Raw genomic sequence first — 19398 nt, forward strand, 5'->3', positions numbered from 1 at the left:
ATACAGCAGATCTCTTGCGAAAACATACCTGACTAAAATAATTGTCATAATCATGTTTCTCCAGTGTTGAGTTTACTAGCCTTTGTGAAGGAAGTGCCATGAATATATTTTTGATGTCACTGTTTCTAAAATGCACAGTTACAAGTACTACATGATGACTATGTTTGGAATAATAAGCAGCAAGTCATCACCTATCCTTGGCCTTATACTGAATATTGCATGGTACTTATGATTCCTGACAAACAGGGATTTATCACAATACACAATTTTCTTTTCTCAAGAGCTATAGGAAAAAACAGCAGTGTTATTGACAAAAACACATTTGAGTCATGTTTCTCGAGTATTTAGTAATACAATTTCTTGACATCTCAAGCAGCAGATATGGATTTTTATATTGTCACATTATCTGTTACCACTCTATAGTACACATTGTTTCACAATTATACCATATTTGTATGTTATTTCACGGGCATTACAATTTATTCTCCCCTTGCTTCTTCCATTATTTTACACACCTTGAGGGCATCAACCAGGAAAACCTATTTACAAAAAACTAACACTTACTTGTAGTTTCTTTCTGATGTATCTTGAGAGTGCCCAACTGAGTGAAACTTTTGTCACTGGTATCACATTTGTGAGGTCCCCTTCCAATGTGTCCTAATGCATGTATCTTGAGATAAGCTGATCTAAGAATGATTTGCCACAAACATCACTTTTGTGAGGTCTCTTCCTGGCATGTATGATTCAGTGTCTTGAGATTGCCTGCTCTAGCAAAAGATCTCCCACGAATCTCACATTTGTGAGGTTTCTTTTCAGTGTGAATTAATACATGTTTCTTGAGATAACGTGTGAGGGCAAACGATTTGTCACAAATCTCACATTTATGAGGTTTCTTTCCAGTGTGAAGTAATACATGTTTCTTGAGACCGTTTGAGAAAGCAAAAGATTTCCCACAAATCTCACATTTATGAGGTTTCTTTCCAGTGTGAGGAAATACATGTGTCTTGAGTTCCCATGAGAAAGCAAAAGATTTCCCACAAATCTCACATTTATGAGGTTTCTTTCCAGTGTGAAGTAACAAATGTTTCTTGAGACTGCTTGAGTAAGCAATAGATTTCCCACAAATCTCACATTTATGAGGTTTCTTCCCAGTGTGAATTAATTTGTGTGCCTTGAGATTGCTTGTCCTGGCAAAAGATTTCCCACAAATCTCGCATTTGTTGGATTTTTTTCCAGTGTGAATTAGTGAATGACTTCTGAGAGCGTCTGTCCTGGCAAAATATTTCCCACAAATCTGGCATTTGTGGGATTTATTTCCAGTGTGTATTAATTTATGTCTATTGAGAGAGCTTCTCCTGGGAAAAGATTGTCCACAAAGCTCACATTTATGAGGTTTCTTTCCAGTGTGAAGAACCATGTGTTTCTTGAGATGGCTTGGGAAAGCAAAAGATTTCCCACAAATCTTACATTTGTGAGGTTTTTTTCTAGTGTGAATTAATCCATGTTTCTTAAGATTGCCTGCACCAGCAAAAGATTTGCCACAAATATCACGTTTGTGGATTCTGTTTGCAGTAAGTAGATCACCCTGGGATCTGACATTAACAGTTGTAGATAGAGATCCATAATGATTTGTTTCCTCTGTATCATTTGTCATGTGTGTGTTACCTATGTCACTAGCAGCTTTCCACATTTCCTTGTATGAATTCAGCTCATTGTATTCTGCGATAGAAACTTCTGGCTCACTATCTGAGAAGATACTGCTTTGATGCTCTTCACTATAGCCATATTTTTCATGGTTTCCAGCAGTTAAGACATGATGATTCTCACTCATTCTCAAATGTTTTTTCAAACTAACATTACTGTGAAATACTTCACCACACCACTTACAAACATACGAAGGTGGTTGCATGCCATCAATGTGCATAAACACATGCTTTATGAATCTGTATTTTGAAGGAAAGCTCTGTTGGCAGAAATTACAGCTATATACATATAATTCCTTTTCCCTCGTACTACAGTTATATTGTGTGGCAACTGAGCAGTTCTTATCAACAGTCATATCTTTTGTATTGGTACCAAACTCATGTGTTGACTTCATGTCTATCACCAACTCATCCTGGACCACTCTATGGCGACTAGTTTCTTCACATGGTATGTCACAGCACCCACCAGCACACTGAGTCAATCTGAAGAGTAATGAGGATAATGTTAAATATTGATATACGTACAACAAAGAAATAATATTTAGGTGTCCATAAATCCAGTACTATAAGCGAGAATTCATAAAATTGCATAAGAAGTTACATATATAGTAACTGTTAGTGATTTAAAATTAAAATATTCCACCACAAGGAAGGAACTGATGAGGTAAAAATAATGATTAATCTGAGTCACTGCCAATTTGATTTGAAATTTTTAGATGGGAATTAAAATAATTCACTTGCAAGTGTTACAAGATCAAGACGCATCCAACACATGGCTAAGAAAAGGTAATATATACAGTGAGACTGAAGGATTCATGATTGCAATACAGGATCAAACAATAAACACCAGATATTACAGCAAGCATATTATTAAAGATCCCGATACCACAACAGATAAATGCAGACTTTGCGAACAACGAATAGAAACAGTAGATCACATCACAAGGGGATGTACAACACTAGCAAATACAGAATACCCCAGAAGACATGACAATGTAGCAAAAATAATACATCAACAACTTACCATACACATAAACTAATAAAACAACACATTCCCACATACAAGTATGCACCACAAAATGTACTGCAGAATGATGAATACAAATTATACTGGAACAGAACCATTATAACAGATAAAACACCACCACATAACAAACCTAACATCATACTCACCAATAAAAAGAAGAAATTAACACAACTAATCGAACTATCCATACCCAATACAACAAATATACAGAAGAAAACAGGAGAAAAAATTGAAAAATACATCCAACTGGCTGAGGAAGTCAAAGACATGTGGCATCAGGATAAAGTTGACATCATAGCAATTATACTATTAAGTACAGGAGTCATACCAAACAATATCCACCAGTACAACGCAATACAGCTACAACCAAATGTAGAAAACAGCTACATCCAGAAATCTGTAATTATTGATATATGTTCAATTACCCGAAAGTTCCTAAATGAAATATAATGTATACTGTATAGTTAAAAGGAAGGCATGCTTGATCAAGGTCGACGTCACTTTCCATTTTTAACCAGACATAACGTTTGAGACAGGAAAGAGAAATAATAATAATAATAATAATACAATTATAGCTATGATAGTAGTAGATGTCGTGAAAATATACTTACAGCAATGGATAAATAATTTGCTCACTTGTGACAAACATCAAAGGATAAGGATGCAAGTCATGCATCCAAAGTCCCTGTTGTGAGCCAGTTTAATTATTAATGCTGATGAACAGAGAAAATGAGCAAATAAGCTTCTAACGAACACTATATGCTTTCCTTGCAGCAAAGGTGAAGTCATTGCAGCAGCAGGCATCTGGTGTCAACAAAATGCTGTTCAATCAAACCTACTGTTTGAATACCAGTGGGTGTAAGCATGTCAGAGTGTGTAATATTGAATAGGGAGTTCTAATAAGTGGAATCAGTTGAAAACCATTGATTTAGTGATGACAAAATAATATTCTCGTTGGACGAATGACGTTGACCACGCAATATGTCAAAGTTAATTTCGGCCTTGTTCCACAGAAAAGTTTGCTCTCCCCTGCTGTTACCACGTGATCATACCATCTCTGTAGGGAGTCAGTTGATATAGTTAAAATATTTCACCACAGAAGGAGCACAGATCTACAGGAGCAGACTTTCAAGTTTAATGAAATGCAGTACAGGATGAGCTAATGTGTTGGCAAAGAAGGCAGTCACATATCCTCCAATTCTACAGCACATTGTGCACTTATCTACTGTCCATAGCTTGCCAAACTCTCCATTCATTGGAAACTATAATAGCTCGACTCCCTGATGCATTCTGTGCATTGACTGCAGTGGAAATGTATGATTCAACATTACCAGATGTGGGCACTGAATTACAATTGTTTATGTACCCATCTGTAAGTAAGAGTTTATAAAACCTCTCTATTTCAATGTAAATAAACAGTTACCACCATAACCAAGTGGAAGAAACAGTCTCACCACAAGGGTCTTTAAATGACCGGTCCTGCTATGATGAAGGTAGAAACCAGAAGAACAAGGCAAATGGATCATTACTTCCTGATATTAGAAATGCTTTGGTTATTGGGGCTTCATGCTGCGGAAAATAATCTAGTTTTTACACTGTTGACACATCCTGTGGGAGACGACTTAGAGCATGTATGTATTTTTCAAAAATTCAGTTTCAGTCAAAATATCAGCTACTGCAGGAAATTTTGCATGGCGTTAAGGGAGTAACATACTGAACAGCCAGCAAAAGCAGCGACATTCTACCACCTGAAAATGTAAAACTAACACCATATTCATATTTGGCAACATCTCAGTGGAAAATCAGGATATCTGCAGGTATTTCTGATTTGCTCGCCACATGCAAGTCAACGTATTTTATTTCAGTGAGAAATACTTAAGCCTCCCAAAGCTATTTGTATGGGATACATCAATCTTATAACTTTCGAACAGGACTATCTAAATTTAAAGCATATTTTCAAAGTACATGTAGGAAATGACATGCCACTCAATAAATTTGTTACATGTGAGGATTGCTGGAGTAACTCTCAGTATAGCTTGCTGGTTACAGATAAAACTAGTAAATTGAATGAGAGTCAATAGAAACGGAACTTGAACAAATACCTTCAAAAAGGCAATGCACCAAAATGCACATGTGTCAGTATATTGTACACTATGTACAAATTTGAACATGTGTTGTACATTCATTCAGAGGATGCAAAGCACATGCATTTGACAAAAAAAAAAAAATGGAGGCAGTCAACACTAAATTAAGGGAACTGAAGGTCTTGTCAAGGGAGGTGCTATGAATGTTGAGGTGTTGAATGCTCTAATACAGGAATGTGAACTGTGTGTCAACAAGAAATTAAAGATGTGTGTGTGTGAATTCCTATGGGACCAAACTGCTAGGGTCATCGGTCCCTAGACTTACAAACTACTTAAACTAACTTACGCTAAAGACAACACACACACCCATGCCCGAGGGAGGACTCGAACCTCCGGCGGGCAAGAAATTAAAGAAGTCGATGCAAAACTAACGTATGTGTGGAACAAGAATGTGATGGCTAAGGCACTTTACTCCCATCACCACCCATAGTCTCAAAGCACATTTAGATTGTAAATTGTCTCAAAAATGCCTTAGTATACAGCAGGATGTTGCCGAAAAAGTGTAATGCTAAAAATAGAGGTGTGGAAGGCAATGTGATAGAAGTTACTTTTGTGAAAGTTGGGTCAACTGCAACAAGACCAGCATCTCTCAGTAACATTTAAGCCAGGAACTGACAGGCTGGAAGAACTGTCATGCACTGTAGATATAAGCAGAAACAGGAGGAGGAGGAGGAGGAGGAGGAGGAGGAGGAGAAGTAGCAATGATGAGTTAAGACAACATATGGGGTCATCAGGACGAAACCATATTTGGTAGGTAAGCACTCAATATGCTTAACCAAGAAGGTCATAAGAATTGGGAACAAGGAATTTGAAAGATTGCCTAGGCTCTTACAGTTAACAATTCTGAAAATGTCAAATGTCAAAAATATACCCTGAAACTATAAAAACATGTAGTCCACTATTACAAATTACCAACACATGTAAAACCCCAAAAGGATGAATGGAAGTTTCATATAGTGACAAATACAGGATTTTAACTGTACCAGCAGTAGCAGCTCCACATAGTGCAGGTAAAATAACCGAAGTTTAGCCTGAAAGACTGAACAATCTACCTCTAGAGTATACAAATTATGGTAACTAAATGAAATCATAGCTCGATTACGACTGTTTACAACTTCAGCTGGTGAAGAGAATGCTGGTCACATGAGCAAAATATTATCAATCTTACCTGAGCTTTGAAAAATATGCATCGTCGAGTAATTGTGGAGGGAGTTGTTCATGAGCTTTACAGACCTGTATGCAGAATATTTCTGATAATACAAGGAATGGATTATGCGTGGCAGGCTGGTCTCAGATACGCAAGACTACTTAAAATGAAATAATGATTTCAAGTACATTCTCATGGTCACAGACACACGTTCCAATTTTGCTTGGGCCTCACCTTTGAAAGTAAAGATAGGGAAGGAGGTTTGAGAGGTTTCTAAACAATTGTTGCAGACAGGACTAACTCGACTCCCAACAACCTTGAAGCATGTGATGGAAGTAAATTTTACAATAGGCATATCAAGGTAGAATTGGAATGATGTTGGATAAATCACTACTCAACATTCTCCCATTTGGAAACTAGCACTGCCAAATGGTTAAACTGGACAATCGAAAACCGAATGTGGAAGCAATGTAATCTTCTACGTATGTGCAAATGGCTGAACATACAGCCACAGATCATTGACAAGTATAATCGCATTATTCACCACAGAATTAAGAACAAACCTTATGAACTATGGGAAAGCTTTAAACCCGTTATGTTCCTCATAGAGCAGATCGTAAGATGTCGAGGGAACAGGGCTTTGATGAAATGGTTTAGTTTCTCATCGAAGCTCAACAGCTGGGTGAACAGTCGCAAATTGCTATGCAATACGAAAATCAAAGCTCAAACCATGCAGTAGTGTGGCACGAGTGATAGGAAATGTGTCAACAAATTTGGAGGTGGTATTCTCAAGAGTCTGCCATGCGAACTTTGTATTTCTGGATACAATGTCTGTGGAGCTGGAACAAAATTGAAATAGCACCTAGATTATGGCGATAAGGGCTTTAACACATTGGAAAATGTGTGCAAGAGCACATCATCATCACCTACACTACAAATAAAGATCACCATACTGCACACCAAATACTCATTGATAAGGCTGCGCAGGTATGTCAAGGGACGGATATTCATATAGGACAACCTATTCCCGCATATGATGTTGATAAGGCAATGTTTGCTCGAACTTAAATTGGGTACTGGACTAACCTTCAAGCAATACTGAATACAACTCACTATATGCTAAAGATGAAGAAAAACCGATGCGATATTTACAGAATTGGTGACAGTAGCAAAAGGTGCCTTGAGGCAGAAACATGGAAGGAAATGATGGGTTAAAACGCCCAGGTTCCTACCAATACCAAAGACATCTGGTGAAGTAATTCAGGTTCTGATTCCTACATTTGCTGGGCTGTCAGCCACTGGTTTCATTAGCTAGGAGAGCTGAAATATTTCAAGCAGTACAGAATGCCCAAAAAAGGGAAGAGTAATTACAAGCAACTAAAAGGTGTAATATGGCCATGGAGGCCGTCACTATAGGTAAAGGCCTGTATTTACAATACGGAAAATTGCTTGGGTTGTACATTAAAAAAAACTTCCACAGCAATGGTACTGGAAAGAAGGATTAAAAACATAGATCTGCTTAAACTCATCAGAAAATTTTAAAACACAAGATTTTACAGTGTGTTTATGTAGGATACTTTGCATGAGACAATGTGGAAATCCACAAAAGGTGGAACTGTAAATTTAGATGTTGTTCGGGGTATGAAGCTCTTGGTGATTTAAGGCCACCTGAAGAATTGTGTTGTCACTTCACCAAAAGGAATCAGCTGTTGTACAATGTTTGGTGCTACCATGACTTCAGTTCATACCTCTGAGGATATTTCTGAATGATATTTTTTCTGAAAATTGCTGAAAAACAAGCAGTATGCAAACCTCTGCATCATTTGAAGCTTTGATGTACTGACTTTCACTCTAATCCTAATTGGTCTAAATTTAAAGCAAACTACTTTCCTCCAATACACGAGCAGGGGGCAGTGACGTACAGCGTTGACTGGCTGGAAACACACGAAAGCATACCTAATGTCACTGAATTTAGGAGACAGGTTGATGTAGAACTGAAACTGATTGTAAAATCCTTGATGAAAAGGGAGATGAGATACCTGGTGGGAGAGTCCACATGGTTAATGGGGACAGCAAAGGCAATGATACAACGGGCATTCAGGCATCATGTTTTCCTGCATAAGTGTGTGTGTGTGACAAATCCAAACCATATAAACCTTGAGACAACTTTGTCTTTCAAAATTTCCTCTAGTAAATGTGGCAGATGGCCGCTGAAGCCCCAGATGTATGGACTACAGAGGATACCAGCCCTCCAGCAGATGTATCACAATGATGGTTCAAAATGTGGAGAGCACATCTCCGCAAGCAAACCACATTGCTGCATGCCTCAGTCCACCAGGGAACAGAACATGCTACAGTAAACATGAAGTGCATGGTATGGAACATACTTCGGCGGTAGGGATAACGTTTGGAAGATACTTTAAGTGGTCATCACAGCTGTGTAAATGTAGTGAGGGAGGGGTAAAGCCTGCAGTTGGCCTTGGAAAGCTGCTAACTGGATTTGCACTCAGGTGAGTTAGTAGTCGGCGAATGGATAGCACACAGAAAGTGATCACTTGAGTATGTATCAGAGGGAATGGGTCATTCAACATGATGAGCGAGCTGGACAGTGCAGAATGAGAGGTCCAAATGGTAATAAATGTGCATGGAATCTGAAAGGAACGTGGGTGCTCCAGTGCTAAGAGATTCAGGAAGTCAGCTAAGAGGGAACCTCTTGGACAGGTTCTCCCAGAGCACCAAAGCAGATGGTGTGCATTAAAGTCGCCCAGCAGCAAAAAGGCGTGAGGGAGCTGATCAATGAGCTGGAGTACGTCCAACTTAGTAACAGCAAATGAAAGAGGGGTGTACAAGTTATGAAGAGGAAAGGTGAAATGAGGGAGGAAAATGTAGACGGCAACAGCTAGCAGTCGAGTGTTCAATGAGATGGATGACCAGCATGGCTCCCCATGAGGTGGAATGCTGTCCTTGGGGGAAGATCACAGAGGACCAGAAGGAAACATGAGAGATCAAAGGGGTTGTGAGGACAATTTTTTTTTCTTGGAAGCAGAAAACAAGTGGACACTGCAATTCCAAGAGCAACTGTGACTCCTCCTTGTTAGATCTAATGCCACGAATGTTCCACTGGAGAAGAGTCATAATGGGGAATGGGGATTGGGGAGGAGCGAACACAGGATGGTTAGTCACCTAGGTGGCTGCTGAGTGCCAGCCTTCAAAAATCCACTACTACAGGGGGCAGATGCTGCAGAATACTGTTCCATGAGGTCTACAAACATATTAGCTTCCCCCCTGGGTCAGCCTGTGAATTCCATGGCAGAAAACCAGTAAGCAGTGGGCACCAGCAAAATGGAGGTCAGCCGGGTGAGGGTATATGTGGCAACACCACTGAAGAAGATCTCTAAGTCAGGGAAGGAGAAAACCGTTCGTTTCTGTTTGATTTCTTAGAACTTTCTAGTTGGCAGATGAAGACTATGGTTTTAACTGTAGAAAGTCTTTGCAGGAGTACAGCTTTTATCCTTTCAGCCTGACAGTTGTGTAGCAGGTGATTTCGCTACCAGGGGCAAAGATCTGAAGGCCTGTTGCACAGCTGTAGGAGACGGCGGTGCTACTGTGACCTGGGTGATTTCACTACTGCAATACTGAACTTGAGGTTGCAAGTCTGGGTGGGCATATTCTCCGTTATGCATGGCATAGCAAAATTGGTACTGTAAATGCCAGATGGTAAAATGCATGGATTTTGACTAGCTAACAACTGCAAGTTAAAGTGTGGGGTTTGATGTCCTTCACTCAGATCTCATGGATGGTTCAATCATTAAGACCCATTGGACATTCATGGGATTACGGTTGATACAGCAGAGAGGAGGCAAACAGCTGCCCTCATGAACATCTTTGCTGAGAGTAACGCATTTGGCTATGTTTTGACAGGATACATGTTTTATTATAATGTTGAAACTTGTAAGAGCTCATCTGGTTTGGAGTGCATGGTTGGACCGTGATGACTTCATAGCCTGCCTTAATCTGTGAGGCAATCACTACTTGAGCAGACGGTAGAAAGAGTGCATGTGGGCATTAAGTTCGCATCCATCTTCTTCATTACTCAATGGGTCACAGTGATGCCATGATTAGAGAGGTAAGTGTGGATTTCTCCCTCAGTGAGGCCATCTAGCATCAGAATGTAAAGAACACCATGTGAAGATTTCAGTGAACGATGGTCCTCAACACAAATAGGATAACTCTGGAGGAGTAATGCTGTAAGCAATTGTTGGGCTTGGAAATCACAATACGTCTTCAGAAGCAAAGTTGTATTACATAAATGACAAAAGAATTTCACAGGGTCTGCAACTGCTACAGCAACTTTCAGAATGTATGCATTAACAATAGAAAAGGACTGACCACCTCTGGTACATGATACTGTGAGGACATTTAGTAGACACGAACTAAGATGGTGATTGAGTCATTGCTAAATAATAAGCCATGATTGCCAACATCTCCAATGGTATGCTCCTTCCAATTGGGGGTCCCCTCAAAGGAGGATTCACCCACCATAAATGACTTCACTCCTCAGGTCACACCTCCCAAACTCCTGACAGAGGGATCAATTGGCATTTGGGAAGGTAACAGCTTAGGCAGTCACCCCTGTCTGGGCCTGACCTGTATCAGAGGGTATGTGTGAACCCTACCTGTTGATGCAGAGCTGGGAATTAATCATTACCTTCTCACCTGTAATGTGTTTAATGAATGGGTCAGCCTTCAGGGAACACCGGGACAAAGGAGAAACAAAGAGAATCAGGATTCACCAGTTAAGTCTTCACAACCTTACTGAAACTGGCACCAGCTACTTACGGTTCTTCTTGATGGTGGCCCATAAACTGTCACCACTAAAAGCTTGTGTGTTTCCTGAGCACCACTGTGGTACAGCACTGAAAGAGCTGTTCAACACTATATGCACTAATCTGAAAGATTGGGAATCAGCTCCAATTTTTGGATATATAGCCACTCACCCTTTCTTCTTACTTGTTCTACTGCAGTATGACATTAGCTTGTGTCCATCAAGATGAATCGGTTGAATTTCAGTGATTTTCATGTGGTGATGTGCATTAAGCACACCACAGCTGCTGACATATCATCTGAACTTTTATTTTCCTGTACAGATATTAGATATTTGCTCTATTTATCTAGGAACAGTCACATAATGGTTGTTGCAGAGAACAACATTACTGACCATACTGCATTGTAATGAAGTTGCTTATCGGTAATATTGAATAATTACAGTAGTGCATTTTATTCCTTAAGTACTTTCACAAGTAATAAAAATTTATATTTCTCAAAATGTTCTGCAGTGAATTATGAAAACGTACCTTGTACTATCAGATGCATATCCTGTTGAGGTTTCCACCTGAAATATTTGAAGAAATGGCCTGTGACTTACAACTGATGAGACAGTAAATATAATTCTATTAATGCCCACCAACATGTGAGTGGTCCAAAAAATGCTTTAAGTGAGGCTTGAAAATATCATTAAAGAGGACATGATAAATAGTTGCAGTTAATGAAACAGAATGTTAGTAAGAATTCACTCTCCATTTTCTCACTTTGTCTTCAGTACTGTAAATATCTACACAAGCCAGTAATTCGGTTGTAGCCATACTTCCTACTAGACACTTCACAAAGAAAATTGACCACAAACATCTTTAATCTGACATGCACCTACTACTTGTGTAAAATTTTCGTTCACTTTTTTTTTATTATGAAAAGTGACAGATGAATCTATCATCGCAAGTGACACAATTGGGCCTTTGTTCACTGGGCAGTCCAGACCAACTTGCAGAGATGAGGAGTGACTTCTAAACCCAACCATAAGTTCACTCCCAGAACTACATACACGCTTTGACCATTAAATATACAAACACTAATAAATATTGGCAGACTCAAAATACTTTCAGACATTGTAAATGGACAACAAGTTAAAATTGGCATTATAAAATAGCATGTTCACAGATGAAAAAATACCACATTCAGAGAACTATAGATTTTTCACAAAGAACACAGGGAAGAAAGTCATGAAACTACTCCAGAACTAGGCTCTGCATTCATAAATGGCAAATCTATTTTGCAGTCAGTACCAAATTTTTCATTACCTCCAGAAAGACTCTCTCCCTGCAATAATTCAACATTTAGATGAGAAGTACACAATAATTAATGGTCATGTACCAATAAATCAGGGTAACAAGAACAATGCAGAAAGCAAAACAGTCCTGAGAACAATGTTGAGAAGAATCTGATGAAGTGCTAGAGGAATACATAAAAATTTTATTAAATTTTTATCCTCAGACTGGCACAGGATGGAGATGAGAACATTTTCTGCCTCAACTGCTATTAACTGTATTTATTCACAACTGGAATTTTGACTTATGCCATTCTCCAGTGACATCTTACTACAAGCTACATCGAAGTTATTAAATGTCACACCTAGTGCTTGGGGAGTGGATATTAAGACGTGCAGTATGACATGACTGAAATAAATTAGTACATGAAGTACTACCATTGTCTGGACATACAGATTACGAAGAGTCCTATCTTGTAATGAATATGGAATTTGTGAACATGGTTAACACTAGGAAAGTAGTACCTCAAAAGGATTCAGACGTCACACTGGACTACCACTTGAGAACTGTACAGCTGCCAAATTAATTTTGAATACATACATTCCATAACCGTCCACGGAGAAAATGTTTCCATTTATGTCTGCCTGACTGTGGATGTAAGAAAAAAGGAAAAATGGTAAGAAAAAGACATTTAGCTAAATTGTTGGCAGATAACACCCCACCCACATACACCAGTATAAAGATATGAGGTCAACAATAATATGATTTGAGAATATCAGATAGCTTATGTTCCAACAACAAAGCACAATTCCAAAAAGGTGATGATTTCCAGAGTTGGACAAAGATACCTGTTGAAATTGACTATTATCACCGAATCATAAAAGTAATTTTCCTGGCCTGTAATAACAGATAGCCATGTTCACAGAAGATTAAAAGAAATTCCACAAAAAGTTCGAGGAGAAAACAACACTAACAATTACAAAATAGGAGATTTATCAGAGATAGCTTAGGACAGGATGGTCCTCTGAAGGGCAAATCGATAAAGGACTGAAGGAGCAAAATACTATTGGAATACATCTGTAAACCTTAGAAGGCTTATGACTATGAAGCAAGACTGCTTTTATTCAAAATCCTTACAGAATCTGTAATACAGAAGACAACACAAATCATCTTAAAGAACTACAGCCTCATTTGAGACAAGAACAGACTTTAGCCAAGGCAAAGGACTAACGCCATTCTTCTTTCAGACCATACTAGAAAAGTGAACATTCAACTGATGGAGCAGTTGTCAGAATCCAATACCAGAAGTTGAATACTGGGTGTCAAAATTGTCTGTTCAACTTTTGTACATAATTAAGCAATACTCATGGAGTAGAGAAAGCACAAAACAAAGAGAGAGAAAAACAGTAGGAAAAGCGTGACTACTTGTCTACTCTGGTAAGAAGCAGTAGTGGGTAACAACAGGACTGCAATATCCCAATCAAATAGTAAGTATGGGAGTATCAGGGGAAGACAAATTTAAGGATCTATGAGAAGTCATGTAGCCAAATGGTGGGGAAAATGGAGCCACAAAAGGTAGACTATGAAAGATGGTCTTTGCATTTCTGTTAACAAAAGATGTTTACAGTAAAAATTCTTTCTCCAAAATTACAGAACCTCAGACTTGCAAGGCAGTCATTTGGCCAGGATACACATCTGCATCACAAACACTAATTTTGGAATCAACAAACGATAGTGAAAATTATGAAAAACGGAAAGATATTAGGAAACAGGACACCAGTACAATCATTTAAATTCAGGAACAACAAAGAAGTATAGATAAATATGTAGGAAAATAACTGGAGACAAAATTTGGCAAAGAAGGCTAATGAATTTTATCATACTAAAAAGAAAAACTGTGCAACAGTACTAAAAACTTAAGAAAAGAACTCAATGGCTTACAGAACTGCACCAAGACCTACCAGAAACCAGTATAAATAAGCAAGAAATTTAAAACCAAATACAGAAACAGAATTGAGTTGATAAATTCACCACAGCAAAATAGTTCCGAAAAGACAAGACAGAAACTGGATGTCAATTGAGTGGAAACAAGAAAGCGTACAGATGAAAGAGTAGCATAAAGAAATGTAAAGCCTTAGCTGGCCTGTAGCTGAGAAGGAAAAAAAAAATATTGTTCCACATTTCTAGTACCATCTCAATAAAGCGCAGCAATTGTATATGTACTGCAAACACATTACAGCAAGGGGGTCAAAGAGTCTCTGCAAATATGCAGGGAACAGTATTTGGAGTGTTTTGTTATGCTACAGCAGTGCTCAGAAATGTTTTGCAGTTGTGTTATGCTGTCAGTACTGTTTGCATGCAGTCAAAAGAGAGCAACATGTATGTGTCACTCCATCAAGAGCTTCATGCTGCTGGGGTTACATATCTAGTGAAAGAGCAAGATCATACAACAATGTAAGTATGTATTTCTTTAGCTCAAAGTATGTAGCTTGCCTTGATGGTATGGTATTCATCAACTACTATGACTCATGTATTCATTCAGTGGTCGTTTACTTGTAGAGAACTAAAAGTATAGCAAAACGAAACACTTGCTTGATGTGAGACAAGCTGTTTTGCATGACTTCAAGATTGGGAGGTAGCAATTTAGCACTGCTAGAGACTATGGCATATCACAACTACTAAGAAGTGTGCAGTCAGCGGCCAGAATAGGAAATAACAGTAACCAGTAAGCCAAGGTCAGGTCATCCTTGAAGAGCAATGAGGAAGGGCAGAATGATTTGTAAGCAATCAGCTGCTGCTCCAAGTGAAAAACATCTCAACAAGTCAGGGATAATAGGAAGCAACATAATGGATTGAGCCAATGCACATCTACTGTAAAAAGTCACTAAGTAACAGATGATTTACATGATAAATGACATAAACCCACTCATAAATTCAAAAAATAAGGACAGGATAGAGTTTGCAAGGAAACCTCGAACTTGGAATGCCAAAGATAAGTCTAAGATATCATGGAAAAACAAAAATTAATTTAACATATTTATTTTCTGATGGTGTCCAGTGTACTGGATGATTCAGTAAGAATTGGCACCAAGAATAACTCTGGAAGTATGGTAGGAGTTGAAAAGTTTGTGGGAAAAAAGTTGCATGATAGAACAGGGGCCATAATATGGTGGTTTTTTTGTTGCTTCAGAGATATAAAGGTCAACTTTTTTTTTTTAATGGGATGCTATAGTTTGCTACACATTTTCTGATAGCGGCTATGGAGACAAATCCAATGATGAGTAACAGTAAGGGCTTTGAAGGTCAATGAAGGTGGCATTAACATCCATTTACAGAAGGTGTTCAAAGTGATGATCATTGGTATCAATGTAGTGCTGCGATTCTCTTATCATGGATTCAGTGGTATTCCGTATCACCTTGGCACATATTGAAGCACATGCGCTGAAAATTATCTCTCGCGAATCTTCAGGTGTAGTTGGAACGTCTTTATAAACAATGTCTTTTATGAATACCCACAAGAAATAATCCAAAGGCATCAAATCCGGCAAACCAGCCAGCCACGAAATCACCTCCATGTCCAATGATTTGGGAATTCTCTCTGCAACTCACTTCTAGCCATCAGCGAAAAATATGCCAGACACCCATTGTATTGATACCACATTCTGTTCCTTGTTCCTAAAAGTATTTCTTCCAATAACAGGCCTAATGTTTCTTGCAGGAAATTGGTGTACTTCCTACTATTAAGACTGCCTTTGATGAAATAGGAACCTTTAATTATGTCTTCCAGAATCCCACACTATACCATCACTGACCACAGTTTTTGGTGTGTAACTTGCAGCAATGAACATGGATTTTCAGTTGCCAAATAATCCATATTATGCAAATTAGTATTTCCATGGCTCACGAATGAAGCCTCGCCACTAAATAAATTAATAAATGTTTCCTCCCTCAATCTGAGCTTGAGCCATCAGCAGAATTTAATGCGATGCATACAATACGTACCAGTTAATTCTTGGTGAAGCCTGATATTGCATGGATGATATTTATGGTCATGCAGAACATGAACAACAGTACTCTGGCTCATCCCAAATTCCCTTGCAATTTGATGCAAACTAGCGCTAGAATCTCTAACCGCAGTACAACAGTACCAGCTCTCACTGAATTTTGTTGGTCTTCTCTGTAAATGAAAAGCATATCGACATTCTTCAAAGGACTACATCATTCACATTCACTTTATTTGATGAGACTAGTCTTTCTGTTCCTGTTAGTGTTGTATTGCAAAACTTGTCAAATGGCGTTTACACATCAATGACACATTAGATGGATATGGCCTATTTGACGGATATTTACTATTTGCACGAGTTATGAGAGAGAATTGTGTGCTTCGATAAGTGCCAATGTGATAAGGAATACCACTCAATGCATGATAAGATGGTTGCAGCATGGCATTGAATGGTCATCACTTCGAACATCATCTGTAAGTGGACGTTCGTGCCACCTTCTTGACCTCCTTTGACCTTCACAGACCTTACTGTAATGCACGATTTGATTCCTCTTGATGACCGCTATCAGAAAATGAGTACTAAACTATAGCATCCCATTAAAAAAAAGAAAAAGAAAAACTAAGTTGACCTTCATATCTGATGCAAACCCATCTAGCAACAAAACACCAACATCATATTATGGCCCCCGTTGTCCCATGTAACATTTGTCCCACAAACTTTTCAGCTACTCTTAATACTTTCGCAGTTATTCTAGGTGGCAATAGTTACTTGCCCTATATACATAACAAAAAAGCTGAAGGGGAAAACAAGGATGAGGTATAGGTCACTAAGCTTGGTAGTAGAAGTGTCATGGTGTGGGGATATTTCCTGTAGTCACATTTTAGAAAAGAATATGATTCCATGTAGGAAAAAGAATATGTCACATAATTGCATATTTCAGCAGGTCAATGATTCAAAACACACCTCTGATTATTTTCTAAAAAATTCCTTTCAGACCAAAAACGAACTTGTTGAGTGCTAAGCCATAGCCTGGATCTAAATCCAACTGATTGACACTGAACGTTTCTCATTTAACATTGAAACAGAAACAAATATACATTTAATATTTTGCTCCTGTGAACTATGTTCCTCCCAAACCAAGAGAAATGCCAATAACCTGCTATCCATTGGGAATACTTTTCTGTGAGAATAAGCTGATGACTGTAAGGCAGTATTTAAATTCACATTCATACAACTTTTGCACTATTATCTTTTAGGAATTTTAGGACTTTTCCAAGGTCAGTGCCATGATAGCAAGTAGAATTTTGGTCACAGATTTAAATATACTCATAAACTTACTGACGACCAAAAGATGAATGTGGTCAAAATAAGTGAGGAACAGCAATAAACAAAGGATTCAACAAATCAAATATTCTAACTCTGCTGACTGTTCTCTCAAAAAATCACATTCATAGCCAACTGCTAATTTGTCACTTTCCAGCTATAAAATATTATTCACAAATATTACATAGAAAAAACACTAAAATTGAATTCAACGCTACTATATCAAATTATGCATCTCAACTTCAGGAGTTAAATATAGCTCTGACTAGTTTTTCATTAATAAATTTTCATAAACACTGATTACAATAACGCTAAATTGTACTACTGGTAAGCCATAACTGCCACAAGCATAAAAAATACATCAAACTGTACAGTGAATACATATTTTGCCTGGAACTCAACTGGATCCAGGGTATTTGACTAAAACTTCTCAATTTGACCAGAGCTAAATATACTCCACACTTCCATACACAAAAAGACAGTATATTTTACACTCTTTATCCTTAGTGAATGTGTCTTAAGTACTTTTTTGACAAATTAACTATTATGCAGTGTGATCAAGATATGTCCACTTCAACTGGTTGTAATTCAAACTTGGTATGTGCTACATAGTAACCTAAAGCACCATGTAAATGAGCAGGAAATTACGATCTCACCTGATATGACACATTTGTCTGTATAGAAATATTTCCTTGTATTTACTTACTGTAACAGTTGCATATGATGGCAGTTAATCATGTTTTCACTGATATTTAATGTAATATTTATCTCAGAATATTTCGTAAGGTTCTAAAGTGACCAGCATGTGGAGGTGCTTATCTCAAGCCAGGCTTCACAAAATCCTCACTAGAGTACCAAGTAATCCAGAAGGTATATTGAGGAAGGAGGAGGAGGAGAATATACAAAGACAGCACATGAGACACTGGAACTGCTCCACAAAACTTACTTTCCTCAATATGCTCTGGCTGATAATGTAGATCAGAACATGATCCCTAAAAGACAGTGGTTCTCAGGCACTCAAAGACAGGATGGGGAACCGGCCAAGGAGTGTGTCAATTTCAGTAAAATCCAATGTGCAGTGGGAACATTCCAAGTGGTCAAGTTACCTGCCCCAGATGGAATCTTTCCAGCTCTCTTGAAACAAGCAGAAGAGAATCTTATGAGTCCTCAGCAGGTTATTCAGGGTTAGCCTAGTAGTGGGAGTCATTCCCAATACCTGGAGGGCAGTGAAGGTTGTCTTTATTCCAAATTCAGGGAGAACTGATCATACCAAGGCCAAGGATATGAGACAAATCGGTCTGGTTAATGTACATGTTGGGGAAAGGAGGCTAAATAGGGCTCCTCTACATACACACCAACACACATTTCAACCAGGTAAACCATGTGAGACCACTCTCCGTCAATTTGCTGGGAGGGTGGAGAAAGCACTTTGCTTTCAAGAAACAGCGCTCTGCATCTTCCAGGACATCGAGGGGGCTTTTAGTAATTCAACCTTCGATCCCATGGTAAGGGCAGCAGAGGTACATGATCTACTGACCACTATATCTGGGTGAACTAGGGCCACACTTAGTGGAAGGAGGGTAGAGGCCACAATGATGAATGAAATGATGGTAATGAACGCCACTAGAGGTTGTCCACCAGGAGGATTTTTGTCCACTATATTGTGGAATCTAGTGGTGAATGAACTCATTTAGGAACTAAATTCCAGTCAATGTTTTTACCAAGGATAATCAGATGACCTTGTCATTGTAATACTTGGCACAAGGAGTGCTTGACATTGTGCAAGATTGGTGCATTAAACAGGACCTAAGGGTTAATCCTAAGAAGACTGTTGTATCAGTCACAAAGAATCATATCCAATACTCAAGTCGGAATGTAAAGCTTTTCAATGAAACCCTACCTGTGAAGAGGACAGTGAAATATCTAAGGGTAAGTAACATGAATCCCTC

At 38.5% G+C, this 19398-nt stretch overlaps 1 protein-coding gene across 7 annotated transcripts in view; it reads right to left on the bottom strand.

Moving 5' to 3' along the window:
• Positions 1 to 327: 327 nt before the first annotated feature.
• Positions 328 to 19398, bottom strand: part of LOC124719951 (zinc finger protein 708-like) — a 115929-nt gene continuing 96858 nt past the window's right edge. For all 7 annotated transcript variants that reach the window (XM_047245162.1, XM_047245161.1, XM_047245157.1 and 4 more), the window contains exons 6-7: positions 11376 to 11413; positions 328 to 2186 (exon numbers count right to left, since the gene is read on the bottom strand). In XM_047245162.1, coding sequence (XP_047101118.1) covers positions 710 to 2186; positions 11376 to 11413 — 1515 coding nt within the window. In that variant the 3' untranslated portion in view covers positions 328 to 709. The remainder of the gene's footprint in view (positions 2187 to 11375; positions 11414 to 19398) is intronic.

This window comes from Schistocerca piceifrons, chromosome 11 (genome assembly GCF_021461385.2).
Source record: "Schistocerca piceifrons isolate TAMUIC-IGC-003096 chromosome 11, iqSchPice1.1, whole genome shotgun sequence".
NCBI classification, from domain to species: Eukaryota; Metazoa; Arthropoda; class Insecta; order Orthoptera; family Acrididae; genus Schistocerca; species Schistocerca piceifrons.